The sequence below is a fragment of the Mastomys coucha genome, unplaced genomic scaffold (genome assembly GCF_008632895.1).
Source record: "Mastomys coucha isolate ucsf_1 unplaced genomic scaffold, UCSF_Mcou_1 pScaffold1, whole genome shotgun sequence".
NCBI classification, from domain to species: domain Eukaryota; kingdom Metazoa; phylum Chordata; class Mammalia; order Rodentia; family Muridae; genus Mastomys; species Mastomys coucha.
Window position 1 is genome coordinate 73238510 of NW_022196891.1, and position 26962 is coordinate 73265471.

At 40.1% G+C, this 26962-nt stretch overlaps 1 protein-coding gene across 4 annotated transcripts in view; it reads right to left on the minus strand.

The window, feature by feature from the left end:
* The window catches only part of Pld5 (phospholipase D family member 5), a 343011-nt gene that overhangs the window by 173100 nt on the left and 142949 nt on the right, over nucleotides 1–26962 (minus strand). For 2 of the 4 annotated variants that reach the window (XM_031390574.1, XM_031390566.1), the window contains one exon: nucleotides 1292–1428. In XM_031390574.1, the coding sequence (XP_031246434.1) occupies nucleotides 1292–1344 (53 nt within the window). In that variant the 5' untranslated portion in view covers nucleotides 1345–1428. Of the gene's footprint in view, nucleotides 1–1284; nucleotides 1429–26962 lie in introns of those variants that run through there. The other 2 variants (XM_031390584.1, XM_031390593.1) reach the window with 2 other exon arrangements.

Sequence of the window (26962 nt, forward strand, 5' to 3'; positions counted from 1 at the left end):
AGGTAGTTAGGGTTTCCACTGCTATGAAGAGACACCATGACCAAGGCAACTCTTATAAGAGAAACATTAGTTGGTGCTGGCTTACAGGTTCAGAGGTTCACTCCATTATCATCATGGCAGGAAATTTGGCAGCATCCAGGCAGACTGGTGTTGGAGGAGCTGGGAGATCTACATCTTGATCTGAAGATAGCCAGGAGAAAGCTCTCTTCTACACTGGGTGGAATTTGGGCACTAGGAGCCCTCAAAGCCTGCCTTCACAGTGACACACTTCCTCCAACAAGACCACACCTATTCCAACAAAGCCACACTTCCTAAGAGTGCCACTTCCCATGGGCCAAACATATTCAAACCACCATACCCTGGAATGAAAATATCAACTCTCATGGATTGTTCTCTGACCTCCACTTGAAAGAAAGCTCTGGCTCATGTGCCCATATGTTTATAAACACACGTATACATACTAAATACATACATACATACATACATACATACATACATACATACATACAAATATAAAATGTCACACCTCAGGGAAGCGTAGAAGAGGGAACTTCTTGTGCTGAATTTATGCCATGATAGTCCACAGGTAGGGAAGAACCCCAGGGAGACGTCACATGATGCTACTGATGTCACATGATGTAACTGAAGTCACACAATACAGTCATGTATATGTAAGGAGACATGCTCTGAGAAACATATCTTTAGTTGATTTTTATCACCATGTGAATAGAACAGTGTATTTGCAGATCTGTCAATAGGCAATGACTCTTACGGGTCCCCAGACATATCTGGGTTACTGAAATCTCAAGATACGGGTCTGTGATAAGAAGTAACTAGTAAAATTGGTTTAGGTCACATCTAGATTAAAATGAAAAAGCACATAAACAACTACATGCTAAGCTGCAGCCAACCCTGAGATGCATGAGTTAACTTCTACTGCATAAACAAATAGAACTGTGTTCTTTCTCCATTGGATCACTTGCCTTTGCCAGGCTTTATTAGGGAGTATGTCAAAACGTCAAACACAGAACATATTTTATTTGGTCAACCAGATTTTTTTTTTTTTTTTTTTTTTTTTTTTTTTTTTTTTTTGTAGAATAGGTCTAGGTTGTAGAGTGAATGAAATCTTCAATCATGCCTGGTTCCTGACCTAAACACTCTGAGGAGAGTGAGGGTTCGGCTAAGTCCTGCTGAAAGGATCAGAGCAGACATCTCTTTCTTCCCTGTCCAGGCCCATCCCTGAATTCCTCACCCACCCCCTAAAAGAGAATTTTTGTTTGTTACCTCTTACCGACATTTATTTTGGCAATTCTTCTCCGAGAGTCCATCCTCATCCTCTCCCATGATGTCCACAGCTGAAAAGATCAGCGCGACCAGAACTGCAAAGCAGCAGACCAGAGCGAAGATCACGATGCACTTCTGCTGGGACTGGAAAGCGAGAAGGGAGAAATGTCAGAGGCTACAGGTGAGAGGACACTGAGACCTTTCAAAACACCAGTGTGTCCTCTGGGAGTCATTACTGTGTGACTGCTAGAAAACGGTCACTCTTCAGGTGGAGACTCCGAAGGTTTTTAGGTTTAATCAGCAACACAATCTTCAACCCCTAGTACGTTAAACAGCTCTCAGTGGTATGCAGGCTTCAGAGCAAGCCTGTCCTTTCCAACCCAAAGACAGGCTGCAAACGATGTCTACAAACAGTGGTTACTAAATCTAGAAGTACAGATGCCAGAGTAGTGGACTATGCAACGGACATAGCCTTTTTTTTTTTTCTTCTCTTGATGTCATGAATAACATTTATACACTTGATTTTCAATTGGAAGCTGAAGGTGCTGGCTGGGAAGGCCACTAGTTGTCTCAACTTTCAAGTCCAAGCATTGCAATTTCAGGAGCTTCTATCTAGAGCCCTGTTGCTCAAGATAGTGGAGCGGGGTAACTGGATGAAAGCTGAGCACCTGGACAAATGGTTTTAGCCTGCTTTCCCTGTGCATGCATCTGAATGGTTGTCAAGTCTATGCTAAAATCTCATCCCACCACATGGCTCCCTCCCCATTGATGGCTTTTGGAGCCAGAGTTTTCTGGAAGACACTAGATTGTGAGATGAGAGCCTTCCTTAGCCAAGAAGTGACCGTAAGAGTCCTAGAGAGAATCTTTGTCCTTTGCATTGTGTTAGGAGGCAGGTTGCAACAAGAAGGCAGAGCCAAGAATGATGCCCTTTGTCCCTATTTCATCTTGCCTGCTTGTAAAGTACGGATAACAACATCAGCTGTTTTGTAAGGGTGTAGTGAGGAATCAAAGTGAGTTATTTTATGCAGACGACCTGTGTCATAATTAGGTGATACACTCAATGAATTCTACTCACTCTGAAACACACCTCTGTGAACTGCCCCACATGGTTTAAGGAAACAAGATGAAGATATGAATAACCAAAAGTATCAGAATGTACATGGAAGGGGAAAAAGAGTGAAAACCAGGAAAAGAAAGAGCACTGGGTTATTCTCTCTTTCACTCTGTCTGTCTCTCTGTCTGTCTCTGTGTCTCTCTGTGTGTCTCTGTCTCTCTCCTCCTTCTCTGTCTATATCTGTGTCTCTGTGTCTGTGTCTCTGTCATCTCTCCCCACATCCAGTGTCTCACTATGTACCTCTGACTGTCCTGGAACTTACTGTGTAGACTGGACAGGCTTTAAACTCACAGAGATCCACCTGCCTCTGACTCCCATGTGCTAGGATTAAAGACATGAGCCACCACACCATCCTCCTCTCCTCTCCTCTCCTCTCCTCTCCTCTCTTCTCTCTCTTTCTCTTTCCCTCTCTCCTTCCCTCCTTTCCTCCCTCTCTCCTTCCCTCCTTGACTCCCTTCCTCCTTCTCTCCTTCTCTTCCTCATTCCCTTCTCCCCTCCCTCCCTCTCTCTCTCTCCCTCCTTCCCTTCTCCCCTCCCACTCCCACCCCTGCCTCTTTCTTTTGTGGTTCTGAGATTGAAACCAGGATCTTGTATAAGCTAGGCCAGTGCTCTGAACAACATTCTAATCTTTTTTGTATTTTTAGTTTGAAACAGGGTTTCATTTAAGGCTACCTTGAATTCTCTCTGCAGCACAAGTAGGCCTTGAACTTGTCATTCTCCTGTCTCAGACTCTGAAATAGCTAGGGTTACACTTCTGTGTCAGTATACCACGCTATAATTTTTAAGAAATTATTCTAGTCCAGTTTCAGAACTCAAAATATTAAAGGGACACTTCTAAATTTCAAAATGTATTAAATTTACCAGGAGGGATTATATTAATAGATATACTTGGGCTCCAACCACAGTGTTTCTGACTCAATTGGTCCAGGGTGGAGCCCCAAGGATATGTATTTGTAGCATGTTCCCAAAAGATGCTGATGCTGTTGGTCCCACAGGTTGCCCTGACCCTAAAGTCCTGTGTGCTAAAAGGACATGTTCCAGAAGTCCCCATTGGTGCCCAAGTCTTTAATAGTAAAGACTGAGCATACTATGTTTTTGGCTAGACATACACCTATGGTAAATTTTATTTATAAATTAGACACAGAAATCAATAGCAATAGCTAGAAACATGACTACTCTGGAACTCTGGGGCCATTATTAAGTAAAATAAATGTCACTGATGGTAATTAGCTTTGTTTCTAAGACAAGGTCTCACTCTGCTACCCAAGCTGGCCTTAAATTCATGATTCTTCTGGCTCAACTGTGCAAGTGGTTAGATAATAGGAGTGTGCAACCATATGGTGGCATTCATTCTCTCTGTTACTTTCTCTCCTCTTTCCCTCCCTGTTCCACCTCTCTCCCCCTCTCTCTCTCCTTCTCTCTCTCCCTCTCTCTCTCACACACACCTATACACACACACAAAAACACACACCAAACACACAGATACACACACACACACATACACACGATGGTTCGCTTTGACATTTCATTACTATATTCATACTGTACTTTGATCAGTCATATTCACCGTCCTTCCACTCTCTCTTAGTTCACCACATTCCTCTTCCCTTCCACCTCCTTTATATTTCTGTGTGTACTTTTCTGGCCTTTGCTTTTTCTTCTTATACTCCATGTCAAGGAGAAAACGCGCAGTATTTGTCTTCGTGAGACTGGCTTATCTCACTTAAGATGACAATCTTGAATTCTATACACTTTACTGCAGACAACATAAATTTGTTTTTCTATTGTGAATACTGCAGCAACACATCTGTGTGCAGGAGTCTGACTAGGCATACAAAAGTGGTGCAGCTGGACCATAACTTTTTGAGGACCCACCATATTGATTTTTGTAGTGACTAGACAGATTCCGAAGGGTGCCATATATTGGACCATGAAAGGCAGTCTGTATCTTAGTTGAGCGAGGCTTACTCCAGAGACCAGTAGAAAAGTCTACAAGGGACAGATCAGTAAAGCTACACCCCCAGACATAGACACCTGATACCACAAGCCCTCCCTCCATTATCCTGTGGCTAGACAATGCCCAAAGCTCCCAGTATTCTGGCTAGACTCCACCCCCAGTCACCTGACCACAGCCAGGTATGCCCCGCCCCTGGGAATAGAAAGATAGCCCAGCCCACTCACTCTTAACTTCTTGCTCTTACTCTCACCTCTCACCCTCCTTCTCCTCATCCTTTCTCTCCTCTTTCCATGTGGCCATGGCTGGTCTCTACTTTTCTACCTTCTCTCCCCGCCAACCTCTTCTCTCTTTCCTTTCTACAATAAAGCCTAAAAACTATGGACTGCCTCCTTTCATCTAGACTCACCTTGCTGGAGCAATGGATTAGGCCTTCCCCTAAAGAGCCATGTTTAATCTTCAGCAGGAAAGTCTCCCAGTGTTTCCAGACTTGAGACTGGACCAAGGACCCACGCTGATGTGGAACCACTGGGCGCCCCCTTTTCTCCCTGCCCCTTTTCCCCTTTGGCTCCAGGGCTGACGGAGCTGCTCCAAGAGCCCCCAGTTCATCCTCAGGTCTTCCTTGGTATCCAGAGGTGTTTAGGATGCCCCAGACTGAGAACCCTCGAGACTGTATCCTCTTCACCCCCGCAGACTGGGATAATGGTGGCTTCCCACAGCCAGACGCCCACCCAGCGGTGTGGAGAGCATGCAGGACAGTCTCCCTTGTCCGCCCAGTCAGAGTACCTGAGCTCTGGCGGAGCAGGTCTCCCCTCACATCCCTTTATTTCCTCACTGCCCCGGCCGCACCGCCTGAAAGTATATAAAGGTTCCGCTTTTCCTCAGCATCCTGACCAGTGCCCCACCCCCATTGATGATAACCTTTATAACTATGATAAGACTGAATCTCAATTTTGCTTTTTAAAGTTTTTCTCACTATTTTTTAATTAAGTATAGGTATATGTACTTGCATGTGCACATGTGAACTTGAGTCCAGGTGCCCAAAGAGGCCAGAGGTGTCAGATCTCTCGAAGCTATAGTAACACAAGTGTGAGCCACCTGACGTGGGTGCTAAGAACTAAACTCGGGTCCTCTGGAAGAGCAGCAAGTGTTTCTAACCACTGAACCATCTCTCTAGAACCTCAATTTCATTTTGATTTACGCTTTGCTGGTGTCTAACAGTAGTGAACATTTTCCATGTATTTATTGGCTGTTTGCATGTCTATATTTTATGCCTGTGTGTGTTTATACATGTGGAGGCCAAAGGACAACCTCGCAGCTTTGGGTGCCATTGTTCAGGTACTGTCTATATTTTAAAATTTTTTGAAACAAGGTCTCTCATTGTTCTGGGAGTCATTAAATAGACTAGGCTGTCTGGCCAGCAAGCTCCAGGGATCTGCATGTCTCTGCCTCCTCAGTGATGGGATTATTACAAGTATGCACCTCCACACCCAGCTTTTTACTGATATGTTATGGAGATCAAATGCAGGTTCTTGTTGGCAATCTACTGACTGAGGGGCCTTCCTGTTTCTGTACTACTACTTCTGCAAACTGTGTATTCAGCTTAGTTGGCAATCTATGAGCTAGACTATTTTGATTTCAATTGTTTAAGTTTTTGAGTTCCTTATGTATTCTATATACGTATCTTGTGTCTGAATAGCTGGCAAGGATTTTTTCTCCTGTTCTAGGGGTCATTTCTGATGCTTTGTCAAAGCTTTCTAACTTCATGTGAACCCCCATGTCAGTTCTTACAACTATTTCCTGAATGACTGGAGTTGTATTCAGAAAGTCATTTTATGCTTATATTTTGAGCCACTTCCCCTAGTTTTCTGTTCTCAGACTTTCAAAGTTTTAGGGTTTCCATTTAGGGCCTCACTGTATAGTCTAGATTAGCTTCAAACTCATAGTCCTTTGGCCTCACACTCTCATGTGCTGGAATTTATTTCCTACACTTTTGTTAGAGTTGTGCACAGAATAAACAACAAAACCTTTTAGAAGAGTTTAAACTAATAAAAATGTATTCACTAATTAAAAGCATCAGTGTAGGGAACTAAAACTGGGCAATATAATTAAACATTATCCAAAAAACAAACCTGTGGATAGCCTCGTTAACATATCACATCAGGTACAGAGTAGGGGCTGACAAATGAGCCTTAGTGAATACTAAATCCCTAAACTGTAACAATATTGATTTGTTTCTCTTTGTTCTCAAGGTCATGGCAAATCAGTAAATGAAAACTGTCTAATTTGTTTTTTTATTGGGACTTCTTTGATGTAACAAACCTTCACATTTTCATTAACTTCTATTAATTTAATTCCATGTTATTAAATTCTGTTCAAGCAGTTCAGCTAGTATTTTAATTTTAATTTACCAAAGAAGAGACATCCAGACTCTGACCCTCATTTCAAAATGAGTCCTTGGAGCACTGTACTTTAACAACATAAGGTCACACTAAGACTGCTTAATTTAATTTCTATTTCATCAAAGTGAAAGATTTTATTCAAATGATTGTGCAAAAGTCTCATGAGACAAAACTTCAGGTTATAAAGGGAATTTTCCATTTTAACTCCTGAATAGATCACTCTAGAAACTGGTATCAACCTTGCTTTTATGTTTTTATTGAACTGACTCAAAGGAAATAGTTTTAAGACAAACCAATAGGCATGCATACAATCTAAACTTCATTGATGAACTCAGCATGTGAAAAGAAACTGAAGATTGAAATAATCAACCAGTCAAGCTTTCCACTGAAGTTTGTCTATAAATGCAAATGAGTTACATTCTTGGTCAAGAAATACATACACTTACACTAACATTCAAAGTATTTGAAAGTCATATGCTTATTATATGCAGCTTACCTCAAGTAAGAAATAGATATGTAAGACCTCTGACTAGAGATAGAGTATTATACTTGAGAATTAGAAATATTTCCAACAAGGCTTCTATATTATTTAATAAGCAGGAGGAATTTGTACCCATGAACACAGAGATGAAATTTAAAAATTCATGTTGCCTTACATTATTTACAAGTTCTATTTATTTTTGAGTTTATAATATAATTATAATATTTCTCCTTTCCCCCTCTCACTCCAAACTTCCCCAAGTATGCCTCTCAATTCTCCTTCAAATCATGGCCTTCTATTTCATTAAATGATATTACATAAATATATGGCATGTATGTACATATATATTCCTAAATATAACCCACTCAGCCCATATAGTGTTAAAACTCTTTTCAAGGCAAACTAACAAGGTTTCAAAAACATGGTCAAGTTTCAAAATACAACACATTTTATTTATCTACCTCTTAATCCTTGCAAAGCTGGAATTTCTAGAAAAATTCTTGACAGTTGACTGATTCAATGACAAAGATGGCCCAAAAAGTTGGAAACAATCTGTTTGGTTAATTCAGGTCTCTAGATCCAAATACTATAGATTTGTTTTACAAATTTAAGTATTTTCCTTTATGGTTTTTTGCCTTCATTTTCTATTAAACATCAAATTTAGTTATTATTTAGGTATTACTATTACCATTAGTTTTAGTCAATAGATTGCCAATGGTGGAAACCAAGGTTGAACAGTTGGCTCTGTGCTGTGACATAACAGAGTTGCTGGATCTGTATCATCTTCCTGTAATTCAGAAAATATTATACTTTGAGTTCTTACCCATGTTCCCAGGAAAACACATCACCTGGAAAATCCAGCGTCATCTCATCTTGTGACTTAACAAGTTGTAGGATAATGATTTCACTGTAGGACCAAGTCAGAAAATCTAGACTATGTACTACATAAGGGGTTTGGCGGGTGGTGGATCTTTACTGTGAACTCCACTTCATCCTCATATTCTTTTGGGTCCTTAGTATGATACCCCTGTCCCCTGCAGCCCTTCCATGAACTATACTGATTTCCTTCCAAAGTCATATACAATGTAGTCAGCAACCTAGCCTGGATCCTGTTGTACACCAGCACACCAGAGGAATGCTGAAATGAGCCCAGCAAACAGTATAAGAAAGGGGAAAGCATATCCTTAGCCCACCCATAGAATCCAAGGAGAGAAAGCTGGGAGTTTAGAAAGACCAAGGCATCTAAAGCTGGCAAGAGAGAGAGCTCCACAGAAGAGCTTCAGAAAGTCTCACTGAGTTTTGAGTTGAGTATGGATAAGCACACCTATGTGAGTGAGCCACTTGTAAGAAATGCCACTTGAAAGCAATGAGCAGAACAATCTTTGACCTACGATTGGACCAAAGAGAGCTGGTATTCCTAATGCCCAGAGTAGCCGGGGAGGAGGGGCATCCTATAATGCATGGTAGCCAAGCCCCAGAAAGCACACGATGTTTAAAAAAGATAATTATGAAAAAGTAAGATAAATAAAATATATAAATAACATAATCTAAATTTTATACAGAAAAATGTCATCGAAGGCAAATAGTAGATTAACTAAAACATAAGGAGCAAAGTAGTGACTTCTATGAAAATAGAATATAATATAAAACATTTTCTTATCAGTATCTATTCAGGAACTTTACTCTTCCAGGGATAGGGTATATGAGGGCTCTTAGGGTTACAAGTGGAAAGGGTTGATTGGTCCTAACAGAGCACCTAATTATCATATGGGTGAGGAGCCAGAGTGGGACTTCTGATCTGAATCATGCAGTGCTTCTGGAGAGCTCATGCAGTGCTTCTGGAGAGTTCTGCAAAGGGTAATTCTTCAGGTAAGGTCAGGCGTCTATGTCCGGAGACCCTCTTCAAGTAAGGTTAACCGAGAAAGCGAAGCCCCACTGAGAAAGGGAGTCCTACATCTTGTGTGGAGCTCGGAGAGCCATTCGGACATGGTGGACTTTGACATTAATAGCAGAGTGTTCCATCATAGAACCAAGAGAGCTAGTACAAGGCTTACATGCAACTAATAAGTAAACATAAATGCATTAAACAAAATGACTCAAACAGAGTGCGAAATTAAAAATTCTTATCTATTCAGTGACTTTTAAAAATGCCTTTCTCTTTAATGAGTTATGTGGTGAGAAACCAGTATGCATGTAGAAAATTTGAAGAATACTAATGTCTAATTTCATTGACTTAAGATTTATGGAGCATTCTAGCAAAGACTTAGCAGAAGTCAGCCTTTATTTTAGATCACATAGAACATTCACCCAAAAGACCACATACTGAATTTCAAACAAGTCTCAATGGAGCAACAGGGACTCCAGTACTCCTGAATTCTAGGACTATAAAAAAAAAATCAAATATAAACCAATAAAAGAAAGGTCTCTGATAAATCCCCCAGTATTTGGAATTTAAAAAACTAATTTGCATAAACTATGGCTTTAAAAAAATAAATCAAGGAAAGAATCAATCTTGAACTGAATGGAAATAAAAGTACATTATATCAAAACCGCATAAGAGTCAGCCAAGGAAATGCTTACAGGGATGTTTACAGAATTAAATACAGAGCCTTTAATTTCAACATATTGCCTTAACAAGTAGAGAAAGGAAAAGAGTCCATTAAATCCAAAATACGCAAGTTAGTGGGAATAATGAGACATTGTGTTAAATTCAAAATAAGCGAGAGCACCGATGTTCTAAGGACACCCAACTCATGAATCACTATAGTCCCAATAATTTTTTCTTTTTGCAAATGTAATATGCTCCAGTTAATCTTGAAATATTCTTAATGTGTGGGAGAAGTTCAGGGAAGCATAGATTCAATCTAGGAGTCAGTAACTGTCAAGTAATTTCTTCTCATTGCAAACACTGAGAAAGTAGGACTGTTATAAGGAAACACTTCAATAGGTGAAGTAGATTTCATCCAAATAAATACTTTCCTTCTCCACATTAGTTTGGGCAACAGTCCAGGAGACTGACTAGGAGGTGATGGGGACTAGGGTGATGAGCACTCGTTAAACACTCAACTCAGCAGAGTGTGCTTGGATAACGATGGAAAGTATGCAATATCTTAATCTCGCACATTCCTACTTCAAGACTTATTTTCATGAAAGGGTTTGCAAATGTAGACAAATGGATAACCATAAAGAAGTCCACTGCAGTGCTTTGATTAAAAAAAAAAAAAGAATCTGTGAAGGTAATGTGCCTGGAAACAGAAGATTTCATTCAGAGATTCTATGTGATATTTTCAGCCACTAACATGTACATGCATGCTTGTGAATAACAAAGAAAGATCATGGGATCAAATACGACACCATCGGTGCATATTTATGGGAAAGAGAGAGGCCTGTGGGAAACTGAGATACACTGTTTATGGTACACAAAGTTTACTCTGTATTCTCCCTCACTATTTGGAATTTTATATTAGCCCTGAATCTAAATTGTCTCTCATAGTAAGAAGAAAGAGAACTACTGGACTACATCTGTCCCAGGATAAGCTATTTATCCACAATACACTGTTATTTGATTGATTGGTTGGATGATAGGTTGGATGATTGGATGGTTGATTGGTTGGTTGGTTGGTTGGTTGGTTGATTAATTGATTGACTGACTTTGGAGTACTGGGGATAGACCTCAGGCCTTGTATGTGTTAGGGAAGTGTTCAACCACTAAGCTACACTCCCAGACCTCCACTATTTATTTGTCTCAATTTACTACTGATAATAACCAGGCATGACCTCTACATTTACCTAAAGCAGAGGATATACCCTAATCCACAGTTCACAAATTATAAGGGCAACTGGAATGTCACAGAACTTTTAAACATCCAGGACTCCCAGAGATCTTGTAGTTCAACCTTCCATTTTATCTTTTTTGTGGTAAAAAAATCATTGGCAGTAGGGGGCTAGTTCCCAGTTGTTTCCACTGCCTGCCCCTATATTTATCTAATTGAATGACACTCCCTCTTATGAAAAGAACTCTAGCTTTCACAAAAGACCAGTGTGGCAGTCTGCCTGGACAGCAAGTGGTTCTGACACTCCCAGTGGGTTGAGCCCTGCAAATATTAAAGGAATCTCACCAGTGCCTTGCTTTAAGCTTGCAGTCATTGGAGGCACTGGGAAAGAGAAGAAAAATGTGCTTTATTCAATTAAAAAAATGAGTATCAAGTGTGTAACACATATATGTTTATCAAGAAAAAAATAAAATGGATGGTTGAACAAGATGATTTCTGGGTGTGCTGGATGCTTTAAAGAGGATTTTGCAAGGCACAAAATTTGTTGTTTGTATTCCTACTGTTTATTTTCTTCCTTATTTTACTAAGGTAGTGTATGCAAGTTATACACACATAGGAAATTCACATTCATGGCCCCTTTATTAAGAAACTTTTGACAATAAGGTCCTCACAATTGAACAGTATGTGAGCATGTGCGTGCGTGCACGTGTGTATGTGTGTGTATGTGTGTGTGTGTGTGTGTGTGTATGTGTGTGTGTGTGTGTGTATGTGTGTGTGTGTGTGTGTGTGTGTGTGTGTGTGTGTTTGTTGCAGGGGATGGAGACACCATTCTAGTGTTGTAAAGGCTGAGTCAGAGTCAGGAAAGACTAAGTGTTCCGCTTCACAAAAGAGTTGAATCTTCCCTAATTCAAGTAATTCCTACATATAGAATAAAGGATTCTCTTTGTACTCACAAAGCAGATAGAGTGATGTTGAATATCAGCATATGACTAAGAATACTGTGGATGTCAAAGTAAAGCAGCCAGGATTCAACAGCTAAGATGCTACACTTTCATGTTCTCAATACTCTTCCCCCTCATTACAGATAAAAGTGAGCAGCAAATGACAGAAAATGGCCAGCTGGCCTTTGATAAACGGATGGCTGTTTGGGCAACTTGAGCTCCACACTCTGCCTTAACAAGCTGAAGAAACCTTTGAACATTTCAAAACATCAAACCAAGTCAAGGTTCTTTCAGCTTTGATGGGGATTTATTCTGAAGTTAGTTGATCACAATGGTTTCAGGTTTCTTTTCTAAGTTATTTGTTTTTCAGTGGCCTCAAAGGTCGATAGTTCATCCAATCAGTAGGAAAAAAACCAACAACACTGTTGACAAAAGTCAATAGCCTTCATACTAAATCAAATGCAGAGTCAACTTGGGGTAAAATCACAAAGAAATTAAAAAGCAAAATTCATCTTTGGTGTCCCCAGCATTCATTTTCCTATTTTTTTTATAAAAGAAAATGCCCACTTACAGTACAGATACCTTCATGAGCATGCACTCCAAGCTTAAACAAGTAGGAGAGAAAGTGAGATTGCCCACTGTTGAGACCTCACCTTAAGTACTCCTCCCCTAAGGACCCACAGCATCCTCTGATTATACACTGCTAACAACCACACCACTACTTAGTGAGAAACCACTGCTTTCTAGGTTTCTCTTCACAAGGTGTAATATGTCATCACTTTCATTTTCAATTTGACTGGATTTGGAATGGTCTAGGATACACATCTGGGTATATCTGTGAGGGATGTTTCCAAGGAGGTTTAACTAAAGAGGGAAGACCTACCCTAACTGTAGATGGTGCCATCTCATGGGGTAGGGTCTAGGGCTGATTAAAAACGAACAAGGGAGAAAGCATAAATGAGAGTGTGGTGCTTTGAATAGATTTGGCCTCCATAGATTCATGTATTTGAATGTTTGGCCATAGGGAGTGGCACTAGTAGGAGGTGTGGCCTTCTTGGTGGAAGCACGTCACTGTGTGGGGTAGGCTTTGAGGTTCTATGCTCAGCCCTTGCCCAGTGCAGAAGTTGGTCTCCTCTAGTTGCCTTTAGCTCAAGATGTAGAACTCTCGGTTCCTCCAGCATCAAGTCTGTCTGCAAGAATCCATGCTTCCCACCATGATCATGATAGATGGAACCTCTGACCAGTCTTGCTTTGATCAGGGATCCTGAGAAAGGGCTGTTTGGGAGTAGTGAGAGAAACGACTCAAAGTCAAATCCTGGAAACAAGCTGACAGCCTGTGTTCTGCTTGAGATAGCTTTCTCTGGAGATCTACAGATATCTCACCCAGATAGCTCAGCTCTTGCAGACCAAAGCCCAGTCTTTTACTTACATATCAGTTCAATCATTCACCACAGGTTCCTCTTTGATTATTCCACAAATCAGCATCCCCTGAACCCAGCCCCCTGGTTGTTAGAAAAGACATCGAATACATTATTTTTTTCTTTTCTTTTTTCTTAACATTGCAAATGAATTCAGAGATTTTACAGGCATTAAATTAGCTGGGTGGCATCTCACTCTGAGATTGCCATTCCACCAGACCTGGGACTAAGCACTACTCTTCCAGGTTGACCTTGAACTCAGGAATCAGCTTGCCTTTGTAAGCACAAACAATAAACTTAGCTGGGTGGGATCTTGCTCTGCCATCACTACTCCCCAAATCTCTTTATCTCCTTCTTTAATATCTTTCTGACAAGCTGGCTCATAGTGCAGCAGCCTCTGTTCTTTTAGGTCCGTGAAAGTCTTTATATGATTTGTTTTGCATCCTTATATTTTGCATAGTTGAAAAATTAGATATTCTTTGAACTTATATTTTCAGAGTCTTTCCCAAACCCTTAAGGGCTGTCCCGAAGGTCACAGTGTTCACCATTTTGGCTAAGGACATAGACACATGCTCATCTTCTAGACTCATGCGGTCTCTGATTATCATTGAGTCATTAACCTTGGCAGTGAGGAGATTCCCCAATAACCTTGGCAGGGAGAATATTTCCTGAAGGAGGAATACAAGGTAAATTATGTCCATTATTATACAAATAAGCTTCACACCTAGCAACCAACAACACTTGTGGAGGCCCACACCTTGCTGGTTCTGCTCCAGGGGCTAAGAACCATGTTACATTGTCATTTCCGTGACCTTGCAGGACTTGGCATTTGCTTTTACATGAGTTGATTTGGTCATGATGTCTTTCCACAGCAATACAACCCTAACTAAGACAGAGTGCTTAGTCTTATCTGCTTCCTGATGGCACATGCCTTGTGACCAGCTCCCACGCTCTCGTTGACTACACTCCTCCATCCTTTCTCCTCCACTTGGAATATATTCTTGAAAGCTGTAAAAATAAAGCCTTTCTTCCTTAAGTTGCATTTGTAAGGCTATTGTCATAGCAACAAGAAAAGTAAACAATGATGAGCAAAGGATGCTGAACACCACAAGCAGACATCCTCATGGACAGCCCCCCTACCTTGTTTATATATTAAGTAATGCTATAAAAGAATGACTTAAATAGAAGAAAAAAGAAAGATGAAATATTTCAGGTTACAAAATCTTTCCCTCAAATATTCTTTTTTTTTTTTTTTTATCACTCTTTGTAAGTGGTTTGATATAGTAAATGTATGTAGTGGCCAGTCATGTCTAACTTGTTTTGACACAATGGTCAATTAAATTAAAAAGAAATCTCTGGGGCTAGAGAGATGGCTCAGTTGTTAAGAGCATTTTCCTCTCTCGCAGAGGACTAGAATTCAGTTCCTAACACTCCTTATCATTCAGCTCCTACATACAGCTCCACTCCTGTAACTCCAGCCTCAGGGGAACTGAAGCCCTCACTTGCCCTCTATCGACATCCAAGCATGAACATACCCATAAAGAAAGATTAAAACAAATAGGCAATAATAATAACAAAAGGGGAACCCAGTGTTCACAAGCAACACTTTAAGGGACAACTTGCATTAGTCTTCTGGATACAAACATGGCTCTTGCTACTTTAATATCCAGAAAGTCAAAACACAAACAAATATACCACAAAATGAATGAATGAATGAATGAATAATAATAATAACCAAAAAACTATGATAGAGTTGAAACTAGGAAACAAAAACAGCTTTTTATCCTCTTTCTCTCGTCACTCTTTTTATCCCCTTTCTCTCGTCACTCTTTCCAAATCAGCCACTATTCTTGTTCCCTTTCAAATCTCCTTGAAATTGCTGTCCCTTTGACCTCTTCATTCTATGTCACCCACTCTGGCTCACATCTACATTTAAGTCTATGCTGGGCTTTCCTGCGGGACCCAAGGACCTGTTGCCCCCATCACAAGAGGTCTACAGACAGGCAAGAGGAGCATCCTTGAGCATGGGTGAAGAAAGGTGTCTACATAGCAGAGAGCGACCAGTGGGGCCACTGAGCTAGGAGGAAAGGTGGGGCTAAGTATTTCAGCAGCTGGAGTGACAGATGCAGAGAATCTTGTCTAATCGACTTCACCATGAGAATGAAACACAGTCCACTGCTTCGGTGGAAGCCAGCACCAGCCCCCCTTTTATCCTTCATTTATCAGCCTCTGTTTTCAGAGACTCAGGTAAAAATCCCATCACAAGCCATCCACACAGCTCAGCTGTTCCCACCCATAGCGGGGCAATCCATTGGCTCATGACAGGGAGCCAGATAGAATACAAGGAAATCTGGATGTAACCTGGGCCACCAAGCTTCTTCCACTGGCCTTCATATAGCCATTGCTTTCTACTGGGAGGGTGGTTTTGACTCGTGCAGGTCTAAGCAACACGCAGGCTGTTCATAAATCTTTGGCTTAGTTATCGACAGCCTTGTCCTTCATTCCTCCATGCTTCCGTAGCAGGGCATAAATATGTATCACTTCTTCAGAAGCAGCGCAAATACCTTACAAACTCCTGAACCACAGAATAAATTATTAGCCCATCATGGACCCAGAGAGAGGCAAAGAGTAAATGTGGTTCACACATTCTTTCTTTCCTCGGAGAAATGTTCCTTCTATTTCTTCAGTCTTTGCCAGCTGCCTTGGGCTCTACTTTAGAGCTAAGGTTTCCCACAGAGCACCAGTCAACAGCACTTCCCACTTCCTACTCTCCTTTGAGGTGACAGTCTGCTTACCCATCATGTCATTCCCTCTTCTTACCTTTCCTGGTCCCCTCTCCTTGGCCACCATTCCTGAGCTGCTGACCTTCTAGTCTGGCCTCACCATACATAACTAGTCTCTCTCTCTCAGGCTATGGAGACAGATAAAAGGATTGGAGCTGCATCTGGGCAGAGTATGTTATTTGAGGGACTATACCTCATACGCTTTTTTCCAGTGTTGTCTGCACATCTATAAAGGGACCCCATTCTTCTCACGGGTACATAGGCACTTACTCCAGAGCCTGGGGCCTTTCTCTGAAAGGTCAGGCTTCAGATTGAGGGTTTCGTAACTTTCCTACAGCACAGTTTAATCTTTAGAAACCAACAAATGAGCTGAGCATAGTGGTGGCACACACCTCTAATCCCAGCATTCAGGAGGTGGAGGTAGACAGATCTCCATGAGTTTGAGGCCAGCCTGGTCTACAAAGAGAGCTCTAGGACAGCCAAGGTTATACACAGAAACCTGTATACAGAGAAACCCTGCCTTGGAAACAAAACACAACAAAACAAACAAAATAACAATAACAACAACAAAAAACAACAAGGGATTTCCTCAAAAGCTTAGTGAGCACCACTCTCCTGCTGTTTTATCTAAACATTCTGGCTAGGGCTGTGACTCCATTTTCAGGACAACTATACAATGGAGGCTTATACCAGATGTGTACAGCTCTAGAGGTATGGATACAAAAAGCTCATAGAAAACCAAAGTAAACAAAAACAATATCAAAACAACAAAATAACCATGTCTAGTACTGGAAAAGGACTTGAAGATGCATTTTCCAAAGATGATGATATGCAATGGCCAATAAAAAGCATTCCACACCTCTAAAGGAAATTGTAAGTCAAAAACCATGAAGATATTTCACACTTATATGGAAAGTGCCGATAGCAGGATGTAACCTGGCTCAGTGGATAAAGGTATGCTTGCTGCCAAGCCTGATGGCCTGAGTGCCATGCCTAGAACCCACACTGTGGAAGGAGATAACTGACCTTACAAGCCGTCTTCTGACCTCTACACACATGCCATGGCACCCAAGATGTATAGCATGAGTACACATGTATATGTGTGCATGTGAATGTGTGCATATATGCACACACGCATGTACACAAAAGAGGCAAGACTTAAAACAAAAAAAAGACCAAAGGGAAACAGTATCCAAAACACAGGAATTGTTATTGACCATGTGGAGAAAGAGGAACCCTCCCTAGTACACTGATGGCAGGAATATATAAAGAGGACTCTGGGAAACACAGTATGATGTTTTCTCTAGAAATGTAGACAGATGAATGATATGACTCAGCAGGTGAAGTTGCTCTTCTAGGTAAATCTACACTCCCTTAACTAAAAGGGTTTTGTTCCAAGATCCAGAAGATATATAAAGCCACAGATGATACCACACCCAAACTATACAAACACTCCCCCTATATATACATGTCTATAATAAAGTTTTATTTATAGCTTAGGCACAAGAAGACATTACCAATAATTAATAATTGAATAATTATAACAATGTCATGTGAAAGGACTATGAAAGGGACTAAGTGTCTTGTACTTACATGCTTTTGTATCTTTTGATGATGTGAGAGAGTGTAGTACCTCCTTGATGAGATGCAGTGAGGTGACTAACACAGGCATTGTAAAGGGATCTTACCATACTAATGACCTTTCAATCACCTCCCTCACTTATAAACCACTTATTTCTAGAACTTTCCATTTAGCATTTTCAGAACACAGTTGATAGTTTGTAACTAAAGCCTCAGGAAAGGAAAATTGTGGCTAAGTAAGGACTAATGTACAGACAAAAGAATGGGTAACAGGGTCTCCATCACAGAGCTGTGTGTCAATGTTTATAGCAACTTAATCCGTAACTGCTGAATGCAGAAATGATTCAAATCAGTGGGTGAACAGATAAACAAAATGTGGCATATCTAGTCAAGGAAGTATTACCCATCCCTAACAAGGAGCTTCTGACACATGTACAACAGCGGCTAGACCTTGCTAACCTAATTAAGGCCCACATAAAAGGATAAATGCTGAATAATTCCATTTACATGAGACACTTAAGAGAATCAAGTTCATACAGACAATGAACAGTGACCAGGGCTGGAGTATATATGAGTATAGAGTGGGGTTGGATATGGTGATGGTTGTGTCATATAAACATTCCACACCATTGAGCTCTTCTAGATAAATCCACATACAAATGTGTTAGAATGCAAGCTACATCATAATAAAGTTGTTTAAAGGAGAAATCACAACCAACTGAGATCTGGACCCTTGCAGGTCTCCTAAGCAGTCTGAAGTCCCCTTCTGAGACCTAAGCTCCCTGTCATCTCATTCCCTGATCTTCAAATCTTCAAAACCTTCCCTTCACACTCTTATGAGATGCACATTCAGTACTTTTAGATCTTGCCCCATGCTCTTTCTGCCCATGAGACAGCTAGCAGAATCGGTTAAGCCAGCTGTGAAAAAGCTGGGGTCAACAGATTTGCATCAATATACATACAGTGGTAGACACTGGCACTCAGCATGTAATATTCTGTTCACTCCTGTGCTCAGGCCTGAGTACCTGGACGACAACTGTGCTCTCACCAATGACCCACTCGGCTCCCTAGTGCTGGAGTGCACTGGAATATACCTAGATAGTTGGAGACCAGACTTCACCTTCACAGACTGTCCTCTGAACTTACCTGGGTTTTGCTTCCTTTCAACCAATCTCTGCTTATTCCCCTAAACTCAAGCAATTATGTGGATAAACTGTGTATACACATTTGCTAGAGGGGGTGGAGATACAACCAGCACTGCTAAGATATGAGATGTTGAGGATAAGGGAGAAATGTGTTGAACCCTCCTCAGCACAAGGGCTTCCAGGAAAAGAGTAATTCAGTTATGCAATCCCAGAGGAAGTTGTGGGGGGGAGCAGCAGCAGATCTCTGCCCCCTTCACCTTAGTCTCTTCCTCTTGTTACAAAGAGTTTCCACAGTGTCTAAGATCAAAGAGAGAAGCAGAGCTAATGTTTCAAAATGTTTGCGCTGCTATTCCTTGTCCTGACATTTCAATAGTTCTATTTGGAGAAGATGGATGTCGTCGCCCATTTTCTTCTGCCGTCTATTGTGCTTATGCAAAAGACATCATTCATAAGAGGAAGCCTTCTCTTCTGCTGTTTATTGCCCTCGCCCTTTCACAGCTCCAACACTGCAACATCAAACACTCTTCCACAAACTACAAAAGTAAGCCCATATCAATACATTAATGGATGTTAACAACTTTGTCCAGAACACTTTGTTTTAAAAATAGTTGTTTTTTTTTCTATATTTTTTTGTTTAAAATATAATGACCTCATTTCCTCTGTCCTTTTCCTCCCTTCAAGCCCTCCTATGTATCCATCCCTTGTCTCTTTTAAGTTTATGGCTTCTTTTTTTTAATTGTTGATATGATATGTATATATACATACATATACATGTACTATACATATAACATACATATATACTCCATATATGTACATATATATGTATATATATATATACATATATATATATGAGATGTTGAGGATAAGGGAGAAATGTGTTGAACCCTCAGCACAAGGGCTTCCAGGAAAAGAGTAATTCAGTTATGCAATCCCAGAGGGGTTTGGGGGGGCAGCAGCAAATCTCTGCTCCCTTCACCTTAGTCTATTCCTCTTGTTACAAAGAGTTTCCATGGTGTCTAAGATCAAAGAGAGAAGCAGAGATAATATTTCAAAACATTATATGTGTATTATATTATATATATATGTGTGTGTGTATATTGCTGAGGATCATTGTGAAAGAGAAAGGCTGAAAGCTTATAAGAGCCACAGAAACAGAGTTTGCTTGGGAGTGCCAGAAGTGTCACCTAAGCATGACCCTAACAATGATGAGACACCCATAGACTTGTTAACATGGATGGAAAAATGCCCACAAGGCTTAGACAAAGAGCTACAGGCAACTAAGGAATGCTGAGACAGGGAGAAATAGTCTTCTCCAATACCAAAGGCCAGCCTCAAATGCATTCCCTTTTGGTCACTTTCTTCATGACCCTTTCAGAATATTTAGGTCCTGCCGCAGATCAATAGGATGATAGATAAAAGCTAACATTTATGGAAGTTCTTGACTCTTCCCTATCTGGTACAGAGTGAAATGCTCACATATATCTTATTTAGGTAGTATATGATATTCCTAGGGAATTTCCTATTTACAGCAGGGAAATCTTTAATCCCTGGAAATGGTATGTGCTTTTTTCCTGCCTTTACAGTTGTCCAGCAGGAAGCTTATTCATCCATACTGCAGAGCTACTGTCATTGTGATAGATTACAGAATCAGCCAGGAAGGAGTTACGGACCTACACCTGTGCTGCAGTGAGGGCATGAACTTGAAGGCAAACATAGCTCCGCACATCCCTGAACTGCAGCCACAGAGAGAGCCTCAGATCACCTCAGGGGCTCTCACTCTGGATTCCCTTCTTAGAGACCTGTTCTCCCCACCCCCTACCCCCACGGGTCTAACTCACCACCTCAGAGCCCATTCGAGGGTATAAATTTCTTCATACCAGTTATAAATTGCTTATGGATGCTGAGGTAACCTTTGCAAAAATTTCATCTATAGCTCATCATAAAGCATATTAACTCATTTTCAGATTCTACTATCTCTGTGTTCAAAGTACCTTGAGATCCGCTCACTGGGTTATCCTTTAAGGCAGTCCCTATCTCCCCTGCTATCTAATATTTTGTAATATGCTTTAACCCTAATGTTTGTGTTGGTATACATCCCATCATTATACTCAGTACAGTCTCCAAGGCCTGTGGTCCATGTTGGAGGAACAAGTATATTTTATATCTTCATGGTGATGCTTTATTCCCAGCAAAAATTAGAGGTTATGACCTTGTTTTGTGAGTCAAAGCCTTGCTTGTGTGCAAATGTTTACCTTCGATGTTGCAATCAGGGAATGTGTAAAGTAGAGAATAATGTCCCTTGAGGATACAGTATAACTAAGCCCTACTTCCGAACACAGCTCATTGCTCTACGTGAATTTGCACAGAAAAGAAAAAAAAAATAACTAAAAAGGCTGAGAGGAGTGGGGAGGAAGTAGATAGATGGTTATTTTGGCTCCCATCAAAGGTGTCAAAACAATAGAACCACCAATCCTTGGGGATTTGAAGACGGCTTGAAAATGGGTTTTCTGTGTTGTATAACTGGTTTGAGCTATAATTGTGATTTTCTTTCTCAGGTATTATAAAACAAGCGATAGAGAGATTAGTAGCATGAAGAGCGAGCTTAGTATGAACAGTAACCAAAAGGAAGGGGCACTCCGTCTTGTATATGGCCACACAAGAATAGCAGTGTTCGCAGACATGAGCGTGAAGGAAAAGCAGAAGCCAGGGCTTTTACGTGGGAAGAAATAAAAATGGCAGAGTAGGCAAACTTGAGCAAAATTAGCTCTGGGTAGTTAGAATAATGTTAGAGGCCTCTGGAATACAGAGGTAGTCTCTAGCTGTCTGGTACCTAAACCACAAGTGAATTAGAGCAAGAGACATACAACCTTCAGTGAGAGATTAAGATCAAGAAAATAATTTGCATATGAAAAGCATGTCTGTAAGCAAATTACTTTCTATATCTAGAAATTAGCTACCCTGGAAGGCATCATCTCCCCAGAATTAACAATGCTGGAAGTCCCATAAAACACATAAAGATGTGAATAGCAAAAGTAAAATATCAGATTTACAAATTTCAACCTAAGAATAGTATAAATCAACAGAGGATCTGTTAAGCAATAAGTTCCAGTAGAGCCATAATACCATTGTTTATGATTTACAATACATAAATACATATGCATAGATACATACATGTACATATACATGTAGGTGTGTGCACACACAATAAAAAGATAATGCATCTGGGTTTCTATCTGCATCCAGAGCTGATCCTGTGCCACAGTGCTCCATGGCCAAATACTGCTAGGAGAAAGCTGGTCTCCCAGGAGTGCCAACACACGTGTGAGTACAGGCAAGACCACCACTTCTGCTCAAATTCCTGGCCCAAGAGGGACCCTCCCAGAGTCATCAGGACACAGGAACCAAGGAACAGCCAGGGATAGGATTTTTTCGGTTTATGTCTGCATACTGGAACAGACCCTGTGCCACAGCTCCCCATACCCAATTTCCTCATGGAGAGAGCTGGTCTCCCAGGAATACTGACACACAGGCTTGCAGGATGGGAAAGCCACAGTCAGAGACAGCAAGAACAGCTAACACCAGAGATAACCAGATGGTGAGAGGCAAGGGCAAGAACATAAGCAACAGAACCCCCGGCTACTTGGCATCATCAGAATCCAATTCTCCCACCACAGTGAGCCCTGGATGCCCCAACACACCAGAAAAGAAGACTCTGATTTTAAAATCACATGTTATGATAATGATAGGGGACTTTAAGAAGGACATAAGTAACTCCCTTAAAGAAATACAGGAGAACACAGGTAAATAGGTAGAAGTCCTTAAACAGGAAGCACAAAAATTCCTTAAAGAATTAGGAAAACACAACCAAACAGGTGAAGGGATTGAACAAAACCATTCAGGATCTAAAAATGGAAACAGAAACAATAAAGAAATCACAAAGGGAGACAATCCTGGAGATAGAAAACCTAGGAAAGAGATCAGGAGTCACAGATGCAAGCATCACCAACAGAATACGAGAGATAGAAGAGAGAATCTCAGGTACAGAAGATACCATAGAAAACACTGATAATGCAGTCAAAGAAAATTCAAACTGCAAAAAGCTCCTACTCCAAAACATCCAGGAAATCCAGGACACAATGAGAAAACCAAAACTAAGGATAATAGGTATAGAAGAGTTTGAAGATCCACAACTTAAAGGGCCAGTAAATATCTTCAACAAAATTATAGGAGAAAACTTCCCTGATGTAAAGAAAGAGATGGCCATAAACATACAAGAAGCCTACAGAACTCCAAATAGACTAGACTAGAAAAGAAATTCCTCCAGTTACATAATAGTCAAAACACCAAATGCACAAAACAAAGAAACAATTTAAAAAGCAGTAAGGGAAAAAGGTCAAGTAATATATAAAAGCAGACCTATCAGAATTACACCAGACATCTCACCAGAGACTATGAAAGCTTGAAGATCCTGAGGAGATCTCATACAGACCCTAAGAGAACACAAATACTCAGCAAAACTCTCAATTGCCATAGATGGAGAAACCAAGATATTCCATGACAAAACCAAATTTTCACAATATCTTTCCACAAATCCAGCCCCACCAAGGATAATAGATGGAAAACGCCAGCACAAGGAGGGAAACTACACCCTAGAAAAAGCAAGAAACTAATGTTCTTTAAACAAACCCAAAAGAAGATAGTCATACAACCATAAAAATAACATGAAAAATAACAGGAATCAGCAGTCACTATTCCTTAATATCTCTTTACATCAATGGACTCAATCCCCCAATAAAAAGACATAGACTAACAGACTGGATATGTAAACAGGACCCAGCATTTTGCTGCATACAGGAAATGTACCTCAGTGACAAAGACAGACACGACTTTAGAGTAAAGGGCTGGGAAACAATTTTCCAAGCAAATGGTTTCAAAAAGAAACAAGCTGAAGTAGCCATTCTAATATCAGATAAAATCGATTTTCAATCAAAAGTTATCAAAAAGAATAAGGAAGGACACTTCATACTCATCAAAGGAAAAATCTCAATTCTGAACATCTATGCTCCAAATGTGAGGGCACCCACATTCATAAAAGAAACTTTACTAAAGCTCAAAGCACACATGACACCTTACACAATAATAGTGGGGAACTTCAACACACCCCTCTCATCAATGGACAGATCGTGGAAACACAAACTGAACAGAGATACATTGAAACTAACAGAAGTTATGGACCAAGTGGATTTAAGAGGTTGGACTGTTTTGACCAGGAGAAACAACAGTGATGAATCTGAACCATTTTAAGAAATTATTAAATGGCTCAAGGATCAGGAATTTAGTCTACTTTAATTAAGGTAACTTAATGACATGTAACACTTTAGTATGATCCTGATATGAATGAATTTTTATGTTTTGGGGCATATAATGAACATCTGGTGGAAAGTCGCTTGAAGTCTATTATCAGAGATAGAAAAGACAATAAAATGTTTAGTGTGCCTATTTACAAGAAAAAAAAAGATAACACATCTTAGTGAAGTACAAAACTTCCTCCTCCTAACATGAAATGCGCATCCAATTTAGAATCCAATTGATGTCCTTCTCTGTGCCATAGTTACGACGAGACTGAGATGAACAAGGTGGCAATGAATCTATATCATCTTGAAGCTTCACTAGCGTATCCCATATCATATACTATTTTAACATTTATATACACTCAGTAATAAAAGACTTTCCCGCAATGAAACCATGCTGAAATAGCAAATATAATGTTTGTAGAAAGGACAATACAACTATCAGTATACTCTTGGTATATATTTTAGTCAGTGGAGGGTAAGAATGTGTCTAAGGCAAGAGTAAGAAACAGAGAGGGTTATTATTCTTTTTTGTTGTTCCAGTTTGTTTTTTTTCAAGACAGGGTTTCTCTCTGTAGTTCTGGCTGTTCTGTAACTTGCTCTGTAGACCATGCTAGCATTGAACTCAGAGATTTGTGTGCCTCTGGCTCCAGAGTGCTGGAATTAAAGGTATATGCCACCCCCACCTGGCAGAAAGGATTGTTATTAATGGGGAAACCTACCTTCCCAAGCCAAGGTCTAGTAAAGAGCTGTAGCCATGGAAACCAAAACTTTTCAATGACATTGCTTATCATTTCATAATAAGTAGCTAAATCCATAGATAGGAACTTGACCTAGCAAAGAAAAAATGAAATAGTTTATGTATTTGAGTAGACTTCAGTTTCCCAAGACTGAAGCTACACATAATGGGATATTTCATGAATATATTTTGAAGAGAACATTTTGCATTATGTAGAATGCCTAATCATTACAATGAAGAGGTAACCAGTGGAGGATGAGGTGTGTGTGTGTCCAGCACTTAGAAGCAAGATTATTCCACACCTTCTTCAACCACATCACAAGTCAGTGGTCATATTACAAGGGCTACATGGGTCTCTTGTCTAAAACAGCTACAAATGCAGGGGTAGAAAAATTCATCCAAGAAACAAATATTTATCAGAGCCTCCCAACCCCATGACGATAGTCAACACATCCCGTTGTTGCCTTGTTAAGAATGAGCAAGAGCTCATTTAAACAAGCAAATAGGAATTATGGGTTGACCACCCCTTATCAGCTCTGTGTTGCCTTCTATCTGTTTGTGTCTTGTCTACTTCCTATCTAACAACTGACATCAAGGCAAATCACTTGGTATTCATGTTAAATGATAGTCAAAATGAGTAACTGCTATTACTTTAAATTTTAGTCTTTGATGGTCCATATAACATATGTATGTGTATGTGATTTATCTATATAAACATACATATATATGTATCTATACACACACACATATATATACATATATATGTATATATAATGTTATGCATATACTAGTGCTTAAAATAGGGCATTTTAACATACAGTTATTAAATTGAGTATTTTATTAAGATTTCTTTTTGCCTGCTGTTTTTTTTTTTTGAGACAGGGCCTGCTATGTAGGGCAGGGTGGCCTTTAACTTACAGCAGTGATCCTTTGTCTAGCAGTAGTCTTCCAATAGCTAAGATTATAATGCCTAACTAATATTGCTGTTTCTATAAAAAATTGTCATATATTTTTTTTATCAAAGAGGTGGATAAATTCATATGGCACAAACTTTCCTGCTCATGATGAAATCCTGGAAGATACCCAGCCTGTCTGAACAATAGCATTTGGGGTTGGGTAGGTTTTTGTTATTGTTCCAAATATAATATTAAGAAGTGCCAAGAAGGGAGGTGACAGATGTTTTGCATTTGAGGGGCAAATTATAAAATGTGACTTTGCCAGGTCTCAGAAGTCTCTAGATGACTTCACACTAGGCAAATTTAAAATGTAGATTTGTGAACTAAGAGAATAAACTTGGAAGACTGGGTATATATGCAAAGACAGTTTTGCATAGCTTCCAGGATTCATGTGGAAATGCAAGAGACACACATATATTTTATAGATGATAAGGGCAGCAATTTCTGTCACTAGCATAAAGTTGCTACTCAACCTCATGGTAACTAAATATTAGTTCATTGCTGATGGGTATATTGTATGCTTGATCATAAACAGTGCAGTTTGGTTCAATTTTTTGTTTGGTTGTTTTTTGTTTGTTTGTTTGTTTGTTTGACAAGGTCTTTCTATATAGACTTATTGTCCACTATATATACCAGGCTAAACTCACATAGATCCACCTGCCTCTGCTTCCCAAGTACTTGGATTAGAGGCATGTGTCACCATACCTGGCCTATGTTTGGTTAAGTATTTTAAAACCTGCTGGCCACATGCATTCTGACAACTATAAATGCTCACAAGCTTATTGGAATAGAGTCAATATTACTTATAAGAAGCAATATTAGAGTCTCTGTGTTCACTGAACCACTGGTGTTTGGTTTGGTTTGTTAATTTTTTGTATGGGACTCAACAGGAGAGGTTCCCTTCTTGTCTGCTTTCTTGCAATCTAGACAGACAGTTTTCAGATTCTCGGGCTCACCTACTCTGGTATGAGAAAGAGAGAAGAAGGGACTTAAAGGCTTTATCATGTCAAATTATCCCTGCTTTTTTTTTTTTTTTTTTT